The sequence below is a fragment of the Scardinius erythrophthalmus genome (assembly GCF_964197995.2).
Source record: "Scardinius erythrophthalmus genome assembly, chromosome: 19".
Classification (NCBI taxonomy): domain Eukaryota; kingdom Metazoa; phylum Chordata; class Actinopteri; order Cypriniformes; family Leuciscidae; genus Scardinius; species Scardinius erythrophthalmus.
The window spans coordinates 29219624-29244431 of record NC_138239.1 but is presented as its reverse complement, the minus strand read 5'-3'; the positions used below and the strand labels follow the sequence as shown (position 1 = coordinate 29244431).

General features: G+C 36.4%; 1 protein-coding gene across 2 annotated transcripts in view; it reads right to left on the bottom strand.

Annotated features, from left to right (window-relative positions):
• Positions 1 to 486: 486 nt before the first annotated feature.
• supt3h (SPT3 homolog, SAGA and STAGA complex component) overlaps positions 487 to 24808 on the bottom strand; it is a 124279-nt gene continuing 99957 nt past the window's right edge. Inside the window, exons 8-12 of one of the 2 annotated variants that reach the window (XM_081393852.1) lie at positions 20990 to 21102; positions 20590 to 20700; positions 18963 to 19130; positions 17012 to 17122; positions 487 to 1043 (exon numbers count right to left, since the gene is read on the bottom strand). In XM_081393852.1, coding sequence (XP_081249978.1) covers positions 1002 to 1043; positions 17012 to 17122; positions 18963 to 19130; positions 20590 to 20700; positions 20990 to 21102 — 545 coding nt within the window. In that variant the 3' untranslated portion in view covers positions 487 to 1001. The remainder of the gene's footprint in view (positions 1044 to 17011; positions 17123 to 18962; positions 19131 to 20589; positions 20701 to 20989; positions 21103 to 24808) is intronic. The other variant, XM_081393851.1, reaches the window with a different exon arrangement.

Below are 24808 nucleotides of genomic sequence, written 5' to 3'. Positions count from 1 at the left end.
TTTCGAGTTGATGCAGGGTAACGCGTGACGCCCACCTGAAGCTGCCTGGCATCTCAAAACTGACTTTCTTACTAACAAAAAAGAAACAAAATGTATTCTGGTGTTAGAATTTTTTTGGACGGATGTACTATGGTAATACCATGCAGGGCTTCCACACCTCCTGATCTAATAAGTTTCATGACCTTTCTGTGACTCTCCTAGTTCTGTGTGTGTGGACTGCAAGAGTGTGGTTATATACATTATATGTGTGTGTGTGTGTGTGTGTGTGTGTGTGTGTGTGTGTGTGTGTGTGTGCGCTAGGAAACAATTGAATACCATTATTTTTATTTTCACAATTGAAAATAAGAGAGATAGAATTTATTATTTATTAAAAATATTCTTATACTAATAAAAGAAAAAATATATAATATAATTATTTAAAATATCGTTTTTTTTTGTGATAAAGTAAAGCTTTCTTCTTGACAAAAAATAAATAAATATATATACCATAATTTTACCATGGTTTTATTCTTAATTCTAAAATTTTAAGTTTTAAAAAATATAAAGTAAATACATAAAAGTTTAAACACAGACCATACTTTATTTTAAGATTTGGAGCATAAAAAAGAAATTAAAACCTCTAAATCCAAACAAAGATGAATACAAAAGCAAGATATTACAGTTGAAAAATAAAGTTTTACAGCATAGTTGATGATGGGTTTCATTATCCAACATTCCAGAAGAAGAAAGACAATTACACATCAGGAACGGAACTTCCTGAACACATCATCTTAAAAAAAAAGAAAAAAAAAAAAGAAAAAAAAAGAAAAGAAATATTTGTTATGACCGACTAAAAAAATAAAAAATGCAACTCGTTTACAAAAGAGAACACTTTCACTGCTAGAGTTTACATGAACCCCAACAAAACATAAGTCCAATCCAGATTCCTGCCAGTCCACAGTGTTTCCCATGCAAACACACAGACACACTCCATGACAGACACACTCCTCGCGTTCTTCACCTCAGCAGGCCAGGAAAGTCATCCCGTTCCTGCGGTAGGCACTCTGTCGGGGAACAGCAGAGAAGAGGAAATGTGTTATGAATTACACTGGAGTTCCACAGAGGCAGAAGGCCGGCTCTTGTTTTCCGGTTTCGTAGACGACACGGGCTGGAATGTGCAGCCTTTTTTTCTCTTTAATGTTTAATCGAAGTATTTCTGGTTCTGTGGGTTACGAGACACCGTCCTCATCTATTAGAAACGCAGATACAAAACAAATGTGGTTAACAAGTGGTTTATGAATCTATTTGGGGAAACGGCATTCTGATCTGTTGAAGGCTTGACTTTAAAAATGTCACAGGGGTGTAACTGTGAGGGTCCACAGAACTGCAAAGTAGTAGTTATATGCTTCACATATTTTATTTCTGAACTGTATAACAACTAGGTTGCAAATATGTTTTATGATTTAAATATTTTGGCCTGAATGTTTAAAAGAGACTGAAATATTAAAATCATACACTACCATTCAAAGGTTTGGGAATATTCTTCTTTTTTTTTGCTCACCAAGGCTGATTTATTTGATCAAAAATGCATTAAAAACAGAAAGATTTAGAAATATTATTACAATTTATAATAGCTGTTTTTTATGTGAATATACTGTAAAATGTAATTTATTCCTGTGATGCAAAAGCTACATTTTCAGCATCATTACTCACATTAACTTTCAGAAATCATTATAATATGCTGATTTGCTGCTCAAGAAACATTTTTATTATTTTCAATGGTGAAAACAGTTGTGCTGCTTCATATTTTTGTGGAAACTGTAATAAAAAAACATTTCCAGGATAATAAAAAAGCATTTATTTGAAATATTTTGTAACATTATAAATGCCTTTGCTGTAAATTTTTCATTACTCGATTTAATGTGTCCTTGCTAAATAAAAGCATTAATTAAAAAAAATCGTACTGATATATATATATATATATATATATATATATATATGTGTGTGTGTGTGTGTGTGTGTGTACTGTGTATAATTATATTGTATATATAAACACACACACACACACACACACACACACACATATACATACATATATATACATATACATATACATGCATGTGTGTGTATTTATATAAACAAAATAATTATACACAGTACACACACATATTATGTAAACACAAATTTTATTTTGTATATATATATATATATATATATATATATATATATATATATATATATATATATATATATATATATATATATATATATATATATATATATATATATATATATACTTCTAAATTTAATCTGGATAACCACAGGTCATTTTTAGAGCCTTTCAAACAAAACTTTTGTTAAAAAAATGGTATAAACCAACATGAATGTGATGTTCTCAGTTAGTTGCGTAACCTTCATATGAGGCGTTTAATGTTTAACATCATCTGTCATTCGAGTTCCCATAAGCACTTGGTTGGATGGTAACAAGTGGTCACACACAAACATCATTTTAATTATTTAAGACATGTTTCTGCCAACAGAGATCTGTATTTTATGAACAAAACCATCAGATCACCACAATCCCGGGGTGAAAGGCGGATGCAGTCACGGGCAACATATAAAAATAACAAGTGTCTTTATGAACTCAACACGGCAAACTCCTCTGACAGCCTGTTATAGCACTATTAATTATGATTATTCAACCACAGGGAGAAACCATTGCAAGAACAGGACAATACAGCGCATACAGCTGCATTGTGGGTAAAAAAGGAAGGAGCCGACAGAATCCAAACCCACTCTGGGTGGTAGATTATTATATATGTCATTTAATTTCCTCGTCATAAAAGAAATGGAGAACTCAAACCAGATGTGTGCTGTTTGGCCTGGTCCTCAATGCGATACAATTTGTTTTTTTGATGCGTGTGTTTTTGCATTCGTATTATGGCGTACTCTCTTCATTTGGCTGGCATTTTAACGGGACACAAAACCAAAATGGAGACAGGTCCCAGACGGTAGAGGAAAACAGACGACTCAAACTGGATACAGGCCTAGAAACATGAACTGACTTGGAAAAAAAAAAAAAACACACAAAAAAAGAAAGGATATTGTGAAAGCTCTCATTCCACATCGGACAACCTGGAACTTATAAAGCGAGATTCCCGCATATCAAAGCTCAAAGGTCGAGGCTTGATTTGCTCGCGACTTCTGTTTCTTTGGGTCATTATCTCGGAGTCAAATTATAGGATCAGCACACTGGGAAGCGGATTGCTAATCAGGAAGAACGAGGAAAAGGAGAACATACGATCCTCCGGTCAAGAATCGACTGTAACAGGAACGCCCTTGCGTTTACACCTGGATCTGTTACACTGGATGTGGGAAAAACTGCATTCAAATTTAACTTGATACATCGACAATGCCGTAATAACCATTTAAAACATAACATATATGAACAAGCATTTCAAACTGCAAATGTTTGAATGAAAAACGGATGCAATATAAAAGTTTTGGCTCACTGAACTGATCGATTTAAATTTCAGTGAATTCTGATCTGATTCTGTTTCCCTCAGCTTGACAGATCGAGAATGAATGGTGCTTTATTAAAAGCTGGATTTTTCCAGCACAGCAAAATTCTCAGTTACATTCGGCCTTGCACAACATCGCGGGCTTATTTTCCAACATAAAAATACACATCCTAAAGGAAGCTGACCAAGAGGAGTTCCCTAAAGATCCTGAAAAATAAATAGCCATGAAATCCACCCTGATATATGTATATAATGTGCATGTTTCAAGGGGAAGCAATTGAGATATATCTCGGGGAAGAGTTCCTTCCTGCATGGAATATATTTTCATCCTGACGTCTGCACATGAGACCTGTCGCGGCGTCTCAAGCCTTGTCCTCCCCTCTGCTAATTATTTATACTTTGCGAACGGAAAAGAAGGGAAAACAGCACAAATTCGACTACTCATACAGTGTGGGACAGTGTCTGAAATGATCTGTATTTGAGAGATGTATTTTTTATTTTTTTTATTTTTTAACCAAACATATGCAGTTATTTGTTTTTCTCAGATATTTCACCTGAATTAATCACCTGGTTTTGGCCATTCTTCTGATAGATTGTCAAGTCAAGTCAAGTCACCTTCAGTTACAGCATATAGCACTTTTAACAATATAGATTGTTTCAAAGCAGCTTTACAGTGATAATAGGAAATTACAGTAACAGAGATTGTTTTGGCTTTACAGCAGCTCTAGAATAAAGTTATTGTCCAGCTAAAGTTAGTTTTGATTGATTCACTTCCATCGCGAAGATCATTAGTTATTAACTTAAGGGCTGCTAACACGACGCCATTTTAACAGGAAAACCCTCAACGCTCTCCGGCCGCCCATCCGCAAAAAACAGTGCCTGTTGTCTCGAGAACGCACTCCCGGAAATAGGTTCCAAGGTGCAAACGATTATCAGTTATCTCTGCGCAAACCCCGACGCGTTTAGTCTATATGTACAGTATGCGCGTTTGAATATATATGTGTGCAGGCGTTTAGTCCTCCTTTACAAACCAACCCTCAATAAACTTCTTGTCTGGCCTTAAAAATGTATAATACAGAATTATTGATCGCTTCCACATAGCCACGTGGGACTCTGTACAGATAAAATGCCTCACGAATGAATAGGTTGAATATCTGTCAGCTGTTAAATTTAAGTATACAATTAGATAATACCAATTTAGGTCAACCATTTAATTCGTTACATTTATATACAGCGCTTTTCTAGGTACTCAAAGCGCTTTACATGGAAGGGGGAATCTCCTCAACCACCACCAATGTGCAGCATCCACAATGGATTTACCAATAATGCTTAATTTTCTTCAGTCTGTGGTTTAAAACGGTCGCATTAGCAATTAAAGAAAAAACACTTCAGCAAATGAAAATATGGTCAGGTCAAAGTGTCTGAATAATTTTTGGTCCCAAATTTTTATAAATTTTACTGGTAGTCCACTGTATGAATAATTTTTGGGTATAATATGTCACAGTTTACTTTATTTTGCTATCCTCACTTACATAAATGAACTATAGTGTTCTGCACCCACTAGTAAAAAAAAAAAAAAAAAAACACAAATTATATAAGGTGTATGAATAATTTTTGGTTTGACTGTACACACACATTTATAAATACACTTCGAAACAGCTATTTCATCTAACAGAGAACAGAAACTTATTAAAATGGAAAATTATTATTTTTTTAAATTATACAAAAACCTGATTGTACTAATTTAGAAAATATATAATTATAATTATATAATTTTGCCATTTCCTATGCTTGATTAAAGCACTGTACTGTCTAATGTCAGAGTAGATTGCTGTTTCAAGACTTAGGAGTGTTTTCTTCATGTTTCAGTGTTTTCAGAGCTCGTTTTAGGTCAGTCAAAGATCCCATTATATTAGCCCCACATTGACCAACACAAACTGAAACAGCGGGTGACTTTTAGTTGCATTTTTGTGCTGAATCCTACTGAATTTCTGTTGAGGAAGAGATCTCACAACAACTTTTTACACATCTAAAAAGTCACACATCTGTTTCTGTGAACAGAAATAATGCTGTGAAAGAGAAAATCAAGGAGTGAATTCACTAAACACACTTGCACAATGCATTTTAGCACCTGCAACTTATTCAAGCTGGGAAATTGTGCAGTGCAAAGAGCAAATATAAATGACAGAGTCAAATTTAAAAGGACACTGATGAAAGGGAGGCTGAATCTGAGAGCGCTTCTGATCTCATTCTGTCCTCTTTAAATTCCATTAACTGCAATATATAAACACAGGGCAAATTCAAACGTGGGCGAAACATTCCGCCTTTGTGCTTTTTGCAAACTGCCACGCGATGCCTCTGCTCGACCATTCATAAATCTCCATTTTTGCAGATAAATAGTGCTAAGTAAGACCTCCGCTCCCCCCTTATGGAAACACTCCACGGAGGTCTCCGGGTTCAGACCGGGCTCATCCAGGCCCATGGCCTTGGCAGTGGGTGGCACCTCTGCCGGGGCGAAACCCAGCCCACGGGGTCCAAGAACAACTCCAGGAGAAAATATCTGCAACATGGGCAGAGGAAGCATCTGTGTGGAGAGAGGCTTTCTGATGAAATATCGCCTGCTGACAGTACAAGAAGGAAGAGAGAGTGCGGTTTCAGAGTCCTCGTACAGAAGCGCCGCTGTAAAAACGCATTCCAGTAGCCCAGCAACTGACCCTCGCTGCTTTTATTGCCTGGATATATTACGGGCTCTGCTGAAATCCAGAGCGTATGGATCAGAAATCTGGGATCGGTGGACACGGATGACTGACAGGGGTCTGGAAGGCTTTATTGGACGCGCGCTCGTGTCCTTCACTTCTGTGAATGAATGGTCAACACATGTTGGCGGTTATCCGCGCAAGCTGTTAAATTTGCATTGGTGGCATGATGTGAATTAATGATTTTCTCCAACCGTGTGAGCCTGACACACTATCTAAAGAGAAATAATAGTGTGGATTTTATATTCATGAGCAAGATTATTTGCTCTTGGATTGAAGTTGTGTACACATACTGTAGGTCGAAAGGCTCACACAAACACATTAATTGCTTTATTTACAATGGATCATTACAGACAGCCTACTGTCACAGAATAAAAAAAAAACTATATCATGATTTACTCGAACGATATAGGTTTATCTATGCCGGATACCAATCTTTAGACAGCAGCGTGACAAATTACCATACTGTACTGATATAAACCGATAAAGTACATACATATGAAATAATATATAAATAAACCTATTCTTCTGCTCACCAAGGCTGCATTTATTTAATCAAAAATACAGTAAAAACAGTAAAGTTGTGAAATATTATTACACATTTAAAGAATGGTTTTCTATTTGAGTTTATATTAAAGTGTAATTTATTCCTGTGATCAAAGCTGAATTTTCAGCATCATTACTCCAGTCTTCAGTGTCACATGATCCTTCACAAATCATTCTAATATTCTGATTTGCTGCTCAAGAAATTAACATTTCTTATTATCAATGTTGAAAATAGTTGTGCTGTTTAACATTTTTGTGGAAATGGTGATACTTTTTTCAGGATTCTTTAATGAAAGGAAAGTTCAATGAACAGTGTTTATTACATTTATTTAGTACATTTATTTAAGCATTTATTAAAAAGAAATCTTTTGTAACATAAATTATTGCATCCTTGATAAATAAAAGTATTAATTTTTCTCTCTTTTTTAATCTTACCACAAATGCAAAAATTTTTCTAAACATTAACACTTAGTTCTACTTATTCATGTTTTTCTTAAATGTTATTATGTGTTTTGTTATAATTATATGTGTGTAATATAAACACGTTGTGTTTTCATGTTTTATGGGGACTTTGCATAGACATAATGATTTTTATACTGTACAATACTGTACATTCTATCTTCTCACACTAACCCTACTCATCACAGAAAACTTTCTGCATTTTTACATTTTCAAAAAAACATCACTCAGTATGTTTAATAAGCTGTATTTCTCATGGGGACCAAAAAGGACAACCTATTATGCAAGAAAATGAATATATATATATATATATGTGTGTGTGTATATATACAGTGTATGTATATATACACACATTAGTTATAAGAGGTGAATTACTCGAATATTAAACCCAGCGTGATCTAATCGCCATTACAGGGAGAGAACAGCTCAAATCATAAAATAACTCTCTAGTGCTTTGGTCGTTTTGGCAGGCAAAAACCGAGCCAAGTTGAAAGAGAAGCTTCTTTGGTCGTCTTGTTTGCGTGAGGAAGGAAACTGTTTGCACTTCTCTTTTCAAGCCTGTTAAGCTGCATCATTGCCAGGATTGTGCAGAAAAAAAGAAGGATGACCCCTGGAGAGAGGAGGTTTATCTTTGATCAGCGCCGCTGTGTCCTCTCGTTGGCCGTCGAGTCTCAGGCGGACGCGTAAATGTGAGAGACAAACAGTCTCCTCTCCGCTGAGAGATGACACTCCAATTATCAGTCCTGCACTGAGAACTCGCATATGTAACTCATTAGCTAGAATATCATTCTGCGTTCCTCTTATTTTTATGCCAAATAAAAAAAATGGTGGCCATCAGGCATTGTTTACCGCTTGTCATAAACAATGTGCCACGGGTCTCATGTGTGACCGTTTCAAGACAGTCATTGTTTTACGGTGCCCGGCCGGTTTGATGAACACAGAAACATTGTTAGTGTCAATAAACAAAACCAAGTCCATCGCACGCACCATAAAACCGAGTGGGGTGCATATTTCAGCCTCGAACACCTCCAATAGTTCGCTTCTTGTCATTTTTACACAAAGTTCGCAGGCCAAGACACACATTAGACAAAAGGTTCAGGAATACATTTAAACACTTCGGTACAAAAAGAACATAAATACCAGCAAAGAAAAACAAAGATCTGTCGCAGACTAAGCCTTGGGAAGGAACTTCACCCCCAAGACTGGATGAGAAAAAGAGAAGGGATAGTTCACCCCAAAAACGAACGGTCTGTCATCATTTACTCACACCAATGTCGTTCCAAACTGTATGAACTTCTTTCTTCTGTGGAACACTAGGGCTGTGAATCTTTGCGTAATTCATAGGCTGACAATTCGATTTTTTACAAATGCAGACAGTTTCTATTTGAAACGATTCACATTTGATTCTGGATTTTTTAAGTGCATTCATAGAATTTTTTTAATGCTTCCCCTAAAGCCCAAAGTTGGTTCATGTTAGTCCTTAATGATGTCATATCACTTTATTTTAAAGTGTTAGTTCACCCAAAAATGAAAATTCTGTCATCTATTACTCACCTTCATGTCGTTCCAAACCCGTAAGGGTTTCTGAGAGCTTTCTGACCCTTTTCATTTTTTTGGGTGAACTAACCCTTTAATAGCCTATACAATTTGGTATATGTAGATATTTATAAAAAGATTTAAAAAGACTTAGAAAGTATTGTTAGTTCATGTTAACCTTTGTGTAGGATAGTGTTAATGTATAGGCTACACAACCTTATTACAGTGTTCCAGAAGCATGAACACATACAATGCTTCCATGGACAGACTACTCTAGAATATCAGGCGCTTCCCTAACTAATCCTAAACTAACTTTTCTTCACAGAATAGTAAAAAAAAAAGCCCTCTTTGTTTTCTTTCTGTCTTCACTGGTGATTGAAAGCTCAGTGCATTATTCTTAAACACATTTTAAACATGACTCTGAATGATTTGGTTCTTAATCTTATTCTCCTTAATCATTTAAATGAATTTAAAATTGAATGCTACAGTTTTTAACTTATCCTTTCTACCAGCCAATGATGATTCTGAAAGAAAATAACACAGCCATGCAAATTGTACGCTATATTTTATGTCCTCTGAAATCAAATGATAGCTTTGCGAGGAAAAGGCTGTTGAAAATTTCCCTCAACCTTAGCTCTTAAATCTCATTCACACTTTCGTTTTTAAACTTGAAAGTGAGAGCAAAAGGGATTTGAGAGTTGTGGCAAAAGGCAAGATTTCCAACAAATGACTTTCACACCTTGGTACAATATGAGGGCGAGTAAATGATGATGAATGACAGGACTTTAATTTTTGGGTGGACAAACGTTTTACAAACGTGTGAATGAAAGGTCTGAGAGATAGCAGAAAGATGCATGACTGTGCATTTCACCGACCGTAATGAATTGTTACCGGAAGTGTAACTCCTGCTCGTGCATATTCATGAGCAGCATAAGACAGATGTGGGAATGTGTGCGAACTCTGGTGTGTGTGTGTGCTGGCGCCGAGAGCTCCGGGAGGAGGGAGAGGACAGGGATACGCGCAGTGGTCCTGTCTGCTTGGAGCCGACTGAATTGGATCAAGGCTGCGGTCCATACGAGATGGCGTATGACCGGGACTTCCCCATCGTCAGACTGCCAGCGCTCAAGTCTGCCTGCAAGTTCAACTGTATCAATGTACAGTCGTCCTGGGTCAGAACCTCCTTCAAACGCCTTCGATCTGAAATCCAGAGGGCTTAGGAAAATAGACAAGGCTAAGTGTGGGTTTTAATGCAATAACGAATTTCAGACCGTCTTCCCGCTCTCTCTCTCTCTCGAGCGTATCTGTGTCTGTAAAATCATCAGGTCCAGGATTCATGGGTAGAATGAGCAGGATGGTGTGGATACCGATTACTAGTAGTGTTCTAATTTAACACAAATCAGTATACGTCAAAAAAGATATTATTAATATATAAATGAACAATAATTATATATAATCTTCTGCCTTTCTATATATATATATATATATATATATATATATATATATATATATATATATATATATATATATATATATATATATATATATTTTTTTTTTTTTTTTTTTTTTTTATTATTATTATTTTTTACAAACACACGATTTCTCTTTTTGAGGAACCTATAACCTTGACTATCACAAGTGCCTTATTAGTGCCTAACCCCAACCCTTCCCTAACCCTAACCTTAAACATCTAATGATTTGACCCTTGACAACTTGACAACAAGTCATTAGTCCAGTAACAGTTTTAGAAGTTAATATTTATTTATTTAAGTTGGCAGCTGATTTCATTGCTCCACCATTAACATATCTTTTTAATCTTTCTTTATCTAGAAATGAAATCTTCTATCTGGAGATAGCTGCTTATGTTAACAGCTTATGGTCTGCCATTATTCAAAGGGGGTGATCCAACTGTACTAAATAACTACAGGACTATCTCCAAATGATCTATTTTAACTAAGGTTTTGGAATCAATTGTGAATGATCAATTAAAAGAGTTTATCCTCAAATAAGATTTGAGGAAAAAATATAGTAAAACCAAAGTGAATTTAAAAGTATTCAATTAACTAATGATTTCACTGGACAGTAAGAAACACTGCGTCACTCTTTTTTAATCACTTTATCTAACACTTTTGATACTTTAAATCATGAAATACTGAAGCAGAGGCTTATCAGTGTAGGTTTATCAGTGAAAACTGTTGGATGATTTGTGAACTATTTATCGGGTAGAACTCTATGTATACATATTGGGGGGGGGGGGGATCCCTTTGGAAACTTTGATTGTGACTAAAGGCGTACCACAGGTCTCGGTCCTTGGGCCACTATTATTTATTTTATATATTAATAATATTGGGATTAACATTACACATTCATATTTTAATTTATATGCTGACAATATGGTGATTTATTCCTATGCAACAACACTAGATCAGGCCCTGAATTATTTTCAATCTGTTTTAATGTACTGTAGTTCAGCATACATTGAGGGATTTAAAACGAAACTAATGATGTTTTCAAATAGAAAGTCTACACTCTCAAGTCCATGTTGAATTACTACGGTTCAGTCTCAATATAAATGTTTGGGATTTTTAACTGATGACTCTCTCATTTGGACCCTATTTTCAGCATCTTGTAAAGAAATTAAAGTTGAAATTGGGCTTTTTCTTTAGAGTTAAGTCATGTATTTCGATTGAAGCAATGATGAGATTAGTAGCTGCTACTTTTTTGTCAGTGTTAGATTATTGTGATATTATCTATCTGCAAGCACCTAAGCATTGTTTATAGGCATTGGGTTCAGTTTATCATGGAGCTTTAAGGTTTATTACCAATTCAAAAGCCATTACCCATCATTGTTTATTGTACTCTTTGGTTGGATGGCCTGTGTTGTCAGTTCATAAACTCAAGCACTGGTACATCTTTATATAACTATATAATGGGTTTGCTTCCCCTTTATTTACAACAGTTAACCATTCAAAAAGGTGTAAATATTTATGGTCTTCGTTCACAAGAACATTATCTTTTAAACATCCAGAAAGTCAGTACAAATATGGGTAAAAGGGCGTTTAATCAGTTACACGATAAATTGTGCTTTAAAGAGTTGGTCTCTCTAAATGAATTTAAGAGTATTTTAAATGACTCGGTCACAAATTTACCTGATTGTAATTGTTTTCACTGATATTGTATACCTTTTTCGTATATGTAATTAATTATTTGTTTTCATGTTTAAATGTTTTTTCATGTTTAGCTAGTGTGCTGCCTGTCTTGGCCAGGACCCTCTTGAAAAAGAGATTTTAAATCTCAAGAGTTTTTCCAGGTCAAATAAAGGTTAAATAAAAATAAATGAATAAATTAACCTAAAACTAAGGCTTAAGATATAGTGAGAACTGGTCAAAAGTTCCTCAATTTACCCACTTTGTCCTCAATCCAATGGTCTAAACTGGTTCACAGAAGTACACGTGTACACACCCGCCCACCCAACCCAAACACACACGTTTTTTTTTTTTTTGGTGTGTATATTTGTGTTTGTATATTTACTCACTGCACATCAACTGTCTGTCTTTCTGCCTGTTCTTTCTTAAATATATATGTGTGTATAACACAAACATATTTAAGAAAGAACAGACAGATAGACCAACATAAGTAAATTTTTTAGGTCAAAGGGGTTCAGCTGACCAAAAAAAGTTTGGGAATCCCTTATCCAAGTCATGGCATAGTCCCAATAAGTAAATAAAAGTGATGGCATCATAAAACCCAATAGATCTTGATATTGTTTAATTTCTTTTGGAAATACCCAAATGAGAGTATGTTGTAAACAGCTCTATTATAATCAGAATTCAAGCTTTATCCTCAAGTCTGAACCGAAGAAACGCTAAAAGCGGCGTGATTTAGAGTAAAGCGGCACCTTCGAGAGTTCTGGGCAAAGGATTAGAGTTGTTATTGTGCTGCGTAGCCCCGTTATTTGGGGAGTCGAAACGCAGCCAGATCCAGCGCACTCCAGCGGGGAAGTGCATCCCCAGAACTCTGACTTAATGGGCCGTACTGTACACCACCTCGCTGTGAAGTGGGATTTGGGGGTCAGCATGTGGAAAAACCCACCGTAAATCAATAGCATCTGAAACAGCCAGGAGGACTCGCAGGCAGCACTCCGCTCTCTCGAAGCCTGAAGATGAGACTTTATTCAAAAAATAATAGCCAGTCTGTTTACTGCGCCACGAGATGGATTACATGGCACTGAAATAAATACTTCCAGATGCGGCTCAACAGAAATTATACTGAAGGAGAGGGGGGAGAAGAAAGAAAAAAAAACGACTCCATAAATCTAGAGAGAGAAATAGCAAAGCATTTTCTGGCACCAAACGCTCAGCTTCATGCTTCTAATGGCATAGTATTTTTATATCAATGCTTCAACAAATAAGAAAAGATAGGCCACCACTGCCAACACTTTGGCGTAAAATAAAAACAAATACAGTTCTTTGTGTTCAAGGCTCATAATCCAGGAAGTTGGACATTACAGTAGAGTGCTGTTCTTTCTCTGATAAACGTATTTCAAAGACAAATATTACGCTTTACTTCAAATGGCGCCAGTACTTGGGCTGTATTTCTGCACTGGGAGGTTTGAATATCATTTCGATAAAATATTGCCTCTTTGGAAGACTACCGTATGCCGTTTTCCCATTCCAACTGACCCACTTCTGTACGACTCTGCCAGTCCGACCATTCACTTGACGTCCACAAAGCAATTTCATGGAGTAATAACAAGCTATTCAAACCACAGGGAAGAATGTCTCTACTTGTAAATGTGTAATTGTTAGGGAAGGTTTTCAATGGATCTGTAGACACTGAGCACAGGAACTGGCGTCTGATGCCAACACGAGGGACGCAACTGGAATTCAGGGATGTAAAACCTGGTCCAATGGGCCATTTATAGTGCAGCATTTATGAGGCATTGAAAAGGGCACAGAAACAGAGAGTTCTGTGGATGTCAGCAGCCCAGTACAAGATGTCCATCCTCAGATATAGAGACGATGGGGCAATAAACAAGAGAGGAGACGTATCACTCCCCCATTTGTTGTCTCTGGCAAAAAGACTTACGTAAAGCGAGACCGGTGGAAACTGTAAGTAAGGCACAAAATATTGCTGTCACAGCAATTTCTAAACATGCATAAGGGCCAATGAAATTTGAACAGATCTAGCAACGATGAACGTATCTTTAGCTCTTCAGGATACACTTTTGTGCTTGTCTGAAGCTTTTGTTAAAGCAAGATTTACTCTTTCTATCACTATCACTATCAACCTAAAACAACCATGCAACCACATAGCAACATGCTAAACCACTTAGAAAACCTTAGTAACCACCCAGAACCCCCAGGAACATCCTAGCAATGCACTGGGAAAAACTGCCCATCAAACTACCCTAGTAATGGCATAACAACGCCCAAAAAATCAGCTAGAACTTCTCAGTAACCGCATAGTTACACACTAAAAACCACCCAGAACAGCAACGACATAGCAACGTGCTAAGTAAAAACACTCAAAACACCAAAGCAACAATTCTCTAACAATCAATTAGAACACCTAGCAACCGCATAACAATGTACTTAAAAACCACCATGAACACCTTAGCAACCACCTAGTGACCACCCTGAACCCCTTGCATAGCAACACCTTAGAAACCACATAGCATTGTGCTAAATAACTACTCAAAACACAATTGCAACTGCATAGCAACACCATAGCAAATGCACTAAAAAACGCTCAAACCTCCTCAGCAGTGGCATAGAAACACTGTAAAAACCAGTCAGAACAGCCTAGCAACCATATAGCAACAAACTAAAAGCCACCCAGAACACATTAGCAACAACATAGAAACACCCAAAAAACATGCTAAATAAAAACACTCAAACACCACAGCATCAGCATAACAATGCTCTAACAACTAGTTAGAACACATAGCAAACGCAAAGCAATGTACTAAAAAACCACAAAGAACACATTAGCGACCACATAGTAACACCCTAGATACCAATGTGTTCTCAGTTCTCATTTTTTTCATCAAAAAAATATCTTAATTTGTGTTCCGAAGATGAACGAAAGTCTTATGGGGTTGGATCAACATGAGGGTGAGTAATTACTATTTTTGGGTGAACTAACCCTTTAAGCATCAGAAAAGGATGTTTTTGCCAGGCATCTTCAAAACTGGCAGAAACAAACACAAAAGGAAAAACAATTCCATCTGATGAGCCGATTTTCCACAACAGGAGACTCTGGACTCAAATAAAATTATACTTCTTCTTGGCCGGTGACTTACTGTCCTTGCGGACGGGGGAGGTAATCGCGTTGCCCTGTGCGTGAGTGTAATCTAATGATCTCTGAATGATTCTAGGTCTTGCGTTACCCTCTTAATTCAATTTCAAAGTTAATAATCTCACAATGACTTGATTTTGGTAATTTGAGGCCGATAAAGCCTCCAACAACAGTCACTGGGGCAGACATTTAAATTACATAATGCTACACATTCACAATGGTGAAACTTGAGTGAAAGCGAACCGTTTCCAGATTGGCTATTTCTCTTCGTTTCAAGCTGGGGGAGTGTTGAGAATCTCATATGCATTTGAAGTTAATACGTCGACTTAACGGTTGGCTTATATGTACAGCGCAATCTGGAAAGTGAACGCACCACCAAACGGCCCAATAGATAACCGTACACGTTAATGAGAAATTGCCTCACGTCTGTCAGCGACCACATATACGCTTGACCTTCCAAACAAGGGCTTACTTCTACCTTTGTTTTTTTTTAAAGACCAGAGTGAAAATTGCTTATTGGTGCAATTAATCATGGGTTTAAACTGGCTCCAGTCGCAATAAAACCAAGCCAATTACATGATAACTCCATTCTGAAGGCACTCACTCAGTCACTCGCATCCCGCCGTCTAATTATTCCAGTGCCATTCCCAGTAAGGAGCTGAGATTTACTCATCAAAGGCGAACGCAAGTGGCACTAGAGAACATCTGGAAGTCTTCACTCAGCATCATACCCTGGAAAACCATATAACACCTGTTTTATATATTAAACAATACACTGCGTCCCTGAGCAACTCCCAGTTTCCTACAGTTATACATGTCGGCTTCGTGTTTATGCCATGGAAATGACCCTATCCAGTCACAGTTGTCCTGCGTTGCTTGGTGACACTGAAACTGTAGGACTTTTAAGTTAATTTAGAGATGTAATAAGAAAGTGCTTCGATCACACTTTGGTTTGCAAAGGCCTCTTCAACAGCAGAGCAATTCTTACTGAATATTTGGCCAAACAACATGGAAGAGACATGACTGAAATATCCCAGGATGTTGTGCATTTCCATGGAGGTCCTTTGGTAAAACACGAGTTAAATCTGCTGTAAAATGAAATAAAATTGGAATGCCATGCCAGCAGCTGATGGTATTTCCATGCCAAGAGCTGTGTTGTACATTTTCTACCATTTACACATTTGTATGAATACAATACAATAAAATAAAATAAAATAAAATTGAATAATACAACAAATTAAACGCAAGAGCTTTTGTGTGTTCTTGAAGGATCTTATTGAAAAAATCGTTGTCTACTTGCATTAAAAGCAGAACAGCCCATGACCTAAGTGCTTTGCTATTTGATAACTGTATTACGTCATAATAAAAAGTAACAAATATCAGTATTTAAAACACAAAACAGCCATGCAGAAGAGATTTTGCCAGGTCTTCTGGCGGGCTGCTGGCTCGGGAATGATCAAGTAGGCCGTCAGTGGTAAATTGCTCATTACCTGTGAATTGCAGATTGACCACAATAGCAAAAGCCTCCAAATTGGCTGTGAGAAAGCCTCCAAAAGCCATTTCTCAAATGCAGACTAGCACTTAGACTCCCACACTTCTGCGCCTGATGGAAAATTATAACTCGCAGTCGGCGAGCTGCAGAGTCGCATACGTAAGTGCGCGGAATAAGCAGGCATTTCTCAGCTGTAAACAGAACTTACGGAAAACAAAACAAAATTAAATCTCCTTTGTATTTCCAAAAAGGATCGAAATTCCGCTTATTTAATTCTCCAGTAGAATTATGTGACTTTTATGAGGAAAATTACACTAACCACAAATTGCGCTAAACAATTCCAATACTTTAGGGCTTGACCACTTTAAAATGGGGCTGCGCTGCGATTATAAATATAACTCTTTTACGGCTCTGTTATTACGTACTGAGAAGGGGGAGAGCGGGCCAATCTTGTGGCTGTAGCGCCTGATGGCCTCTCTGATGTGGGCTGGTTGGATGGCACTGCTCTGAGCCTCCGCGCCACAGGCCGCCGCGCTCTGCAACGAAGAAGACAGAGAAAATACAGCTCGTATTATTGCTAATTCAAAAACACTGTGGGAGTCCTGCAGTTTAATGCACAAACACAGGACTCGAGGACACGGCACACACACAATCGCACGCTTTTCGGAATCTAAATCGGAGGATGGGCCAGAGCTTTACCTCCTGAGAGATATAAATGCTATGTGTCATTTGATGCTTTATGAACTGTCAGCACTGATATATAGAGGCTTGACAGTAAACGTTAGTGCTGCGTGTGATTGGCTGTAATTGCAGTGTCTCTGAAGTCACTTGGAGGGAAGGGAACAATTTCAACTCGGTATCAAGTCGGATGGAAAAACAACTTCCCTGTTTGGATGTTTGCAATAAAGATCAGAGAAACTGGAGGCAGTAAAACAGGGTGAATAGGAGCGTATTAAGACTTATTCCTCGCTAATGTTTCTACTGCTTATGAAGAGGCTGGAATCTATGACAAATATTAGAATAACCTCAGGGTTTCTTCTAGTGTAAAATAAACAGTGTTAGGGTGTTTTCTGAGTGGCCCAATGGTGTGGGCAGGATTATCTGTTCGTCTGACCAATGGAAGTCAAGGGATTTTTACAATGCAGTCATAGGTTGGACCAGCTTAAATTGGCACATGAAAGTGAACGAATTTAACATTAATAATAATAATAATAACAATAATAATAAATAGTGTACGTAACACACACACACACACACACACACTCTATAAACGTATTTATTTACAATTTATTATTAATGTTATTATTAATATTATAAAATGTCAAAAGGTTTGGATCTGTACGATTTTTTATGTTTTTAAAATACGTCTCTTCTGCTCACCAAGGCTGCATTTATTTGATTAAAAATACAAAAAAATTAAAATGACTGTTTTCTATTTTTATATATTTTAAAATGTAATTTATTCCTCTGATCAAAGCTGAATTTTCAGCATCATTACTCCAGTCTTCAGTGTCACATGATCCTTCAGAAAACATTGATGATTTGATGCTCACAAAACATTCATTATTATTATCAATGTTGAAAACAGTTGTGTCAATTTTTTCAGGATTCTTTGATGAATAGAAACTTCAAATGAACAGCATTTATTTGAAATGGAATATTTTGTAACTTTTTACTGTCTTTACTGTAACTTTTGATCAATCTAATTCATCCTTGATGAATAAAAGTATTAATTTCATCAATACTTGAGCATCAAATCATCATATTAGAATGATTTCTGAAGGATCATGTGACTGAAGACTGGAGTAATGATGCTGAAAATACAGCTTTGATCACAGGAATAAATTACACTTTACTATATATTTACGTTGAAAACAGCTGTTTTAAATTGTAATAATACTTCACAATATTACAGTTTTTTTTTTTTTCGTACCAAAAATCGTACCAATCCAAAACTTTTGACTGGTGTAATGTCAGAAATCTGACTGGTGTTTTGACTGGGCTGGACATTACACAAGTGGCTCAACCATTATTATTATATTTTTAATTATTCCCTCATTTAATTATATATATATATATATATATATATATATATATATATATATATATATATATATATATATATATATATATATATATATATATATATATATATATATATAAAATATTAAATAAGGGAATAATTAAAAAATATAATAATAAGGGTTGAGCCACTCCTGTAATGTCCAGCCCAGTTAGACTTTTTAAATTAACAGTCTGCAATTCCATTTAAAAACCACTAGAGGTGCAGTAATCACACTTATCTGTAACATATTGCTAGGAAAATATTAACATAAATAACAATAATATAATATTGATGCTAAAATATTTGTGTACCTTTTTCCTTTTCCTCTGTTTGACCTTACTGCTTCCATCTTGGTTTGGCCCACCGTTGCCCTGGGCCATGGAGTGCATCTTCCCCTGGTGTCCCGCCATCAGTGGGCCGCTGGGAGTGGACGGAGGGGTGTTTTCTGGAGAGTCCGTTTCCTTTTTGGTGCTTGCAGCCTTAAATTAGACCAGAAAAATCACTTACATGTACGTGAACAAATTCTTGATTATTCTTCTGAGAGTGACGTTAGACGACTGCAACTCATATGAAGATCACAATGTGCTCACAACCTTCTCACAACACAACACTCCTTTTAGGCAACACAAAAAGTAACAATGACGTAAAAAGGTCACGGCTACAAAACATTTCAACACAACCCTGAAAAACATCACCTGCAGTCTTACGACACGTCTCAGTCCTATCGCTCAAACCACAGGGTCATTCTGTCACTCTCACCACATGGGAAAACCATCGACCCCCAAGGTTTAGGAGAAAAACAATACTGGAATTCAGGCTTAAAAACTACCATGTGCGCTTCCAGACCCGGAGTGGCCTTGGCCGAGTCCGAAAAAAGAGTGTAAGAGAGACAGATGAGGTTTTTGTGGTTTCAGTGACAGAGAAGTCCATCCATGGAACGGATCCCGCAGCTCAAAACCACCTTGGACAAACTTGGCGGCCCTACTTGGCGAGGGGTCAAACCCATGGAGCGGGACAGTCTTGTTTGATTTTCTTTTCCAATGGACAAGCGCTCGGAGAAAGCTGTTGACACATCCCTACTCATACATTTACGCCAGTAAAGCCACTTAAAGTATTCTATAGACTCACCAAACTGCAACTAATCTGATAAAAACACATTTTAATAGTGGATTACAACATATGAATGCATTGGTGAAGAATATCACTTGCATGCAGCTTAAACCAAATAAAAAACACATTACTGGCACAATAACTGGCCTGAGAAGAACTAGAAAACAATGATTGACTGTCATTCTGTCATCATTTACTGTTACAAACAAAAGATGTTTTGAAAAATGTTCATGGTGGTCTTTACTTTTATTGCACATTTATGGTTCTTTTGCGATTTTAGCAGCTTTACCGCATCCGTTCCAATTCACTTTCATTGTTTTCTGCTAAACAACTTCTCCACAAAAGAAAGTCATAACGGTTTTGAACGTCATTAGGGCGAGTACATTTTCATTTTTGTAAGGAACTGAACCATAAACAACAGCTTTTAATTTCCAAATATCATTCACTAACAACAGTGTTATTTTAATATTATGTATATACTATTGTATTATTTAGTAATATATTGCTATTTTATATTTTAATAATTTTGTTGCCATTTTTATTAGTTTTTCCTTTTTTATATATTAACATTTAGCTTTAGTCATTTTAGTATTAAAGCTTATTTATTTCAGTTAGTTGCCACCCAACATTTCTCATTTTCATTTAGAACGTTTTTTAATTCTCGTTTAAAAAGTGTAGAAGTTTTCTTCAAAATTTGTATCTAATATTTATATCTTATTTTATTTCAGATTTATTTCAATTAACAAAAAATATTTTTAATAGACTTAAATTTAGTTAACAATAACAACAGTGACTAACAAAGAGTAAACTAAAAATGGTTTTGTTTACCTCAGCCGAGGAGTTGCAGTACTGGATGAAAGTTGCTGATATGGCATGTTGAAACGGATCGCCCGTTTTGGGAGTCATATCTTGTTTAACCAACAGGGCAAGGTCGACAACCTAAAATATAAAACTATATCAGCTTATGAGCAATGTCACTTGATATGAAAAACAAGATGATATTTTTTTTTTCCCAGGAAACATCATATTAAACAATCAAAGCACTGGAACGCTTCAAAAGAGGTTATTTTCAGGGGTCTAATTTCATGTTGGCTTTCTGGGTTTATTGCATTGGAAACAGAGATGGAGTGAAAGTAAAGTTCCAATTTAGCAAATGTTAGAGTGATTTCCTGAAAAGAGACAAGAGATACAATGCGATTTCAGAAAAAACAGTGTGATGGCAGCTCACCTGGGCCACCGTCTCGTAGGCCAGATACGACAGGATCTCCATGGACATGGCGTTGGGCTTCACATCCAGACTGCTGCAGTCCAGCCACTCGCGGAATTTCGAGGCCTTTTTAGCTAAACAGAGCAAATCATTTGAATCATTTTGAGTGAGAGCTCCTAAAGGGACATGGTGGTGGAAAAAAAAATATGACATGGGAGGAAAAATAAGTCAATGCTTTTGCTCGCGAAACCTTTGTGTTCCCCCAAGAAACTTTGCGTTCCCCCTCAAGAAACTTTGTGATTGCTAGAGAAACCTTTGCATTCCTCCCAACTTTGAGTTCGCTCATGGAAAATTTGTTTCCCCGAGAAATTTTGCGTTTGCTCGCGAAACCTTTGCGTTCCCACCGAGAAACTTTGCGTTCGCTCACGGAACATTTGCGTTCCCCCGAGAAACTTTGCGTTCGTTTGCGAAACCTTTGCGTTCCCCCGAGAAACTTTGCGTTTGCTCGTGAAACCTTTGCATTCCTCCCAACTTTGCGTTCGCTCATGGAAAATTTGTTTCCCCGAGAAATTTTGCGTTTGCTCGCGAAACATTTGCGTTCCCCCCAACTTTGCGTTCGCTCATGAAACCTTTGCGTTTCCCTGAAAATCTTTGCGCTTGCTCGCAAAACCTTTGCATTCACTCGCAAAACCTTTGCGTTCCCCCGATAAACTTTGTGTTTGCTTGCAAATCCTTTTGAGGTCTTTGCGAGCAAATGCAAAGTTTATCATTTAAAGTTTAAAGTTTTGCGAGAGAACCCAAAAGCATTGACAAATAATTTTAACTCTCTCTCATATTTTTTTCCTTCACCATGTCCCTTTAGGGTAGTGGTTCTCAACGGGGGCAGTACTGGCCCCCAAGGGGGCGTTCAGAGAACAACGGGGGGCGTTGGAAGCAAGATTTTTCAAAAGGGGGGGGGGGGGGTTCAGATGTTCATGGGGGGCGTTCACGAGTTTACACCAAAGATCCAGGCAAGACCAGATAAAAAATGTAATTACTTGCAAAATAATTGCCTACAACATTCTAAAATCTGCCAGTTTAATGCGACATGTAAGCTATGTATCGTTTATTTTGCAACGACTATTATTTTTCCAGTAATAGACCAGCGCTCAAGCACTGACAAGAATCAGCATTCACATGCTCAAAAATTTGTTTCACGCTGACAACAATCTGGTAGTGGCTAGAATCTAGCTCTGACTAGAATCACTTCTTCAAACTATCTGGTCCGGCTTTCTCAAGACAACTTAAAGTTTGTTTCGACAAACTTTTTAATACACACGCATCGGAGGAATGGAAAGTTGACAAGCCATTAAAAAAGTATTGAGTTAAGAACCACTTATATATTTTCAAATATTTTCAATAAATCATGTTCCCATTCACTCCAGCGACGAATTTTAAAATGAATTTAACTAAATTCTATTTATAAAGTAAAACTTTTAAAATTTTAGGCATTAACTAATGCAAATGCCTAATGCCAAAATGTTTTCTTTGTTCACCAAGTAATTTACTGGTCAGGCATTTTTGTTAACTCGCAAGACTGTAAGGAGAAAATGACAATTTAATGGATAATTTAAATATATTCTGTAATCACATTTTGGTAATGTATTAATTCCGTCGTCACATCTGAGCACAAAACGCTGCTTGGATAGTTTCAAGATAGTTAAAAATAATTAATAATACAATAATAATTTAATTGTTCATATGTGTCTTGTCAATTGTTCTTGTGACATCCACATGCAGTCTAAGTACCACAATCGCTTGGACTTGCATGCCTCAGGCCCACTATGGCTGAAACTAATGTGTCTGCAACCCACAGTAAAGAAATTAGCAGAAAAAACATTAAGCACAGGGGTCACACAAATTTTTCAATTCAGTTTTGAAAGTTCAAATTAAAAATCATTCTGCTTTTTCCTTGTTAATGTTCTCTATTGAAAATAATTTATAAGAATGCTTCTTGTTTGCTGACTGGCTGTTCGCAGTACAGCTGGTGTTAATTAAATTTTGAATGTCAAATTTGTAACCGTTGCATTTTTTGGCTGCTCCTCGCTGATTGGCTGCTATTTGCGATAAGCCACATAATTAAATTTTTAATGTCAAATTTGTAACCGTTGCATTTCGTTAACACTGATATACACTGATATATAGGCTAACTTCTACTTCAGATGACTTTTTTGCTCTCTGGGAAACTATGATAATAATGGGGGTAAGGGACCTGGATAATGGATAGGGGGGCACTGGCCCAAAAAAGGTTGAGAACCACTGCTTTAGAGGCTCCGTAAGAACATGATGTACCAAAGTGAGGAAATAACAAGCAGTTTGTCCTAAGAGCAACTATATTTGTAGTACACAATGGCAAGATTTATTATGATTTTTTTTTTTCAAAATGTGCAGTACAGAACATGAGATGCAATAACCTACTAAGCAATACACTTGACTTCCCCCCCCCCAAAAAAACACACACCACAAAATCAACGATTTCTTAATTTGAATCATTATTTGTTCAAACTCACAAGACATTTTATCATAAAACTGGATAAAAATGCAAAATGTTTTTACTTGTGAATGAAGAATTCCAATTGCTGAATGAAACATACACACAATGTGACAATCTAGCTTACTCACATAATAGTTTGAAATGTTCAGCACTGCACATCGAAAGCTTTTTCTGCATACTATAACTAAAAACAGCAGACAGAATACTGTGAACACTGCACAATTTACATAAGAACAATAAGTAATTAATTCCAAACATATACTATTAACCCTCTGATGGTCTTTATTTATGTCTACACTCTGGGTTTTTGGGGTCTCTAGAGACCCCAGACAATAACATTTAATTTTGTAACAAGATAATAGGGGTTTTTTTACAAATGTAATTTTATTCTGTTTGTTAATGTTTTTACTCAACATTTGTGCAGTTTTTGGAGAATTTAAGATATTTTTTAAATTTCTATAAATAAATAAATAAATAAATATTTAAATAGCCTTTTTACAAAAAAACAGCATTTGATGTAAAATTCACTTTATAAAAGACCCAGATTTCTAACTTTCATTCATGGGGATAACATGGATAATTTTAAATGGTTTAATGTAAAATTTTTGCCCATTTTTTGGAAAATGCAGTTTTAAAATAAAAAATAATAATTTTAACCACTAGATGGCTATAGAGCTCCAGTATATGCTATTTGCTATTAGACTACCTGAAAGATATCTTTTTACAAGTTGGATTCAGTTGGATTCATATCTAAATATTATAAAATCACAATTATAACAAAAATAAAATATTTTTGTCAAAGTTTAGCATTTTTTTGTACCCAAAAAACCCAGTTTTTCAATAATGTTACAATATGATTAGAATCAAACCTGAACAAAATGTTACAAAGAGAAATGTTGGAGTCTTAAGATTTTATCATTTATTTCAATCATTTATTTTTAATCTAATTCTAGATTCTAGACACACAGAATTGTGTGTGTGTGTGTGTGTGTGTGTGTGTCTGAGAGATAAAGAGAGAGAGAGAGTGTGTTGAGTACACATTGTCGATGTGCCAGTGTCACCACACCACTTTATATTTGTAGTGGTTCCGCATTTTGGATGATTTTATTTGACAAATTATAGCCTTACAAATGTTCCTGTGTGTGTATGCGTGTGTGTGTGTGTGTGTGTGTGTGTGTGTGTGTGTGTGTGTGTGTGTGTGTGTGTGTTTACATTTTCAATGTGTCAGTGTCACCAATTTATTTTTGTGGTGGTACTGCATTTTGGATAATTTTATTTGACAAATTATAGCCTTACAAATGTTCCTG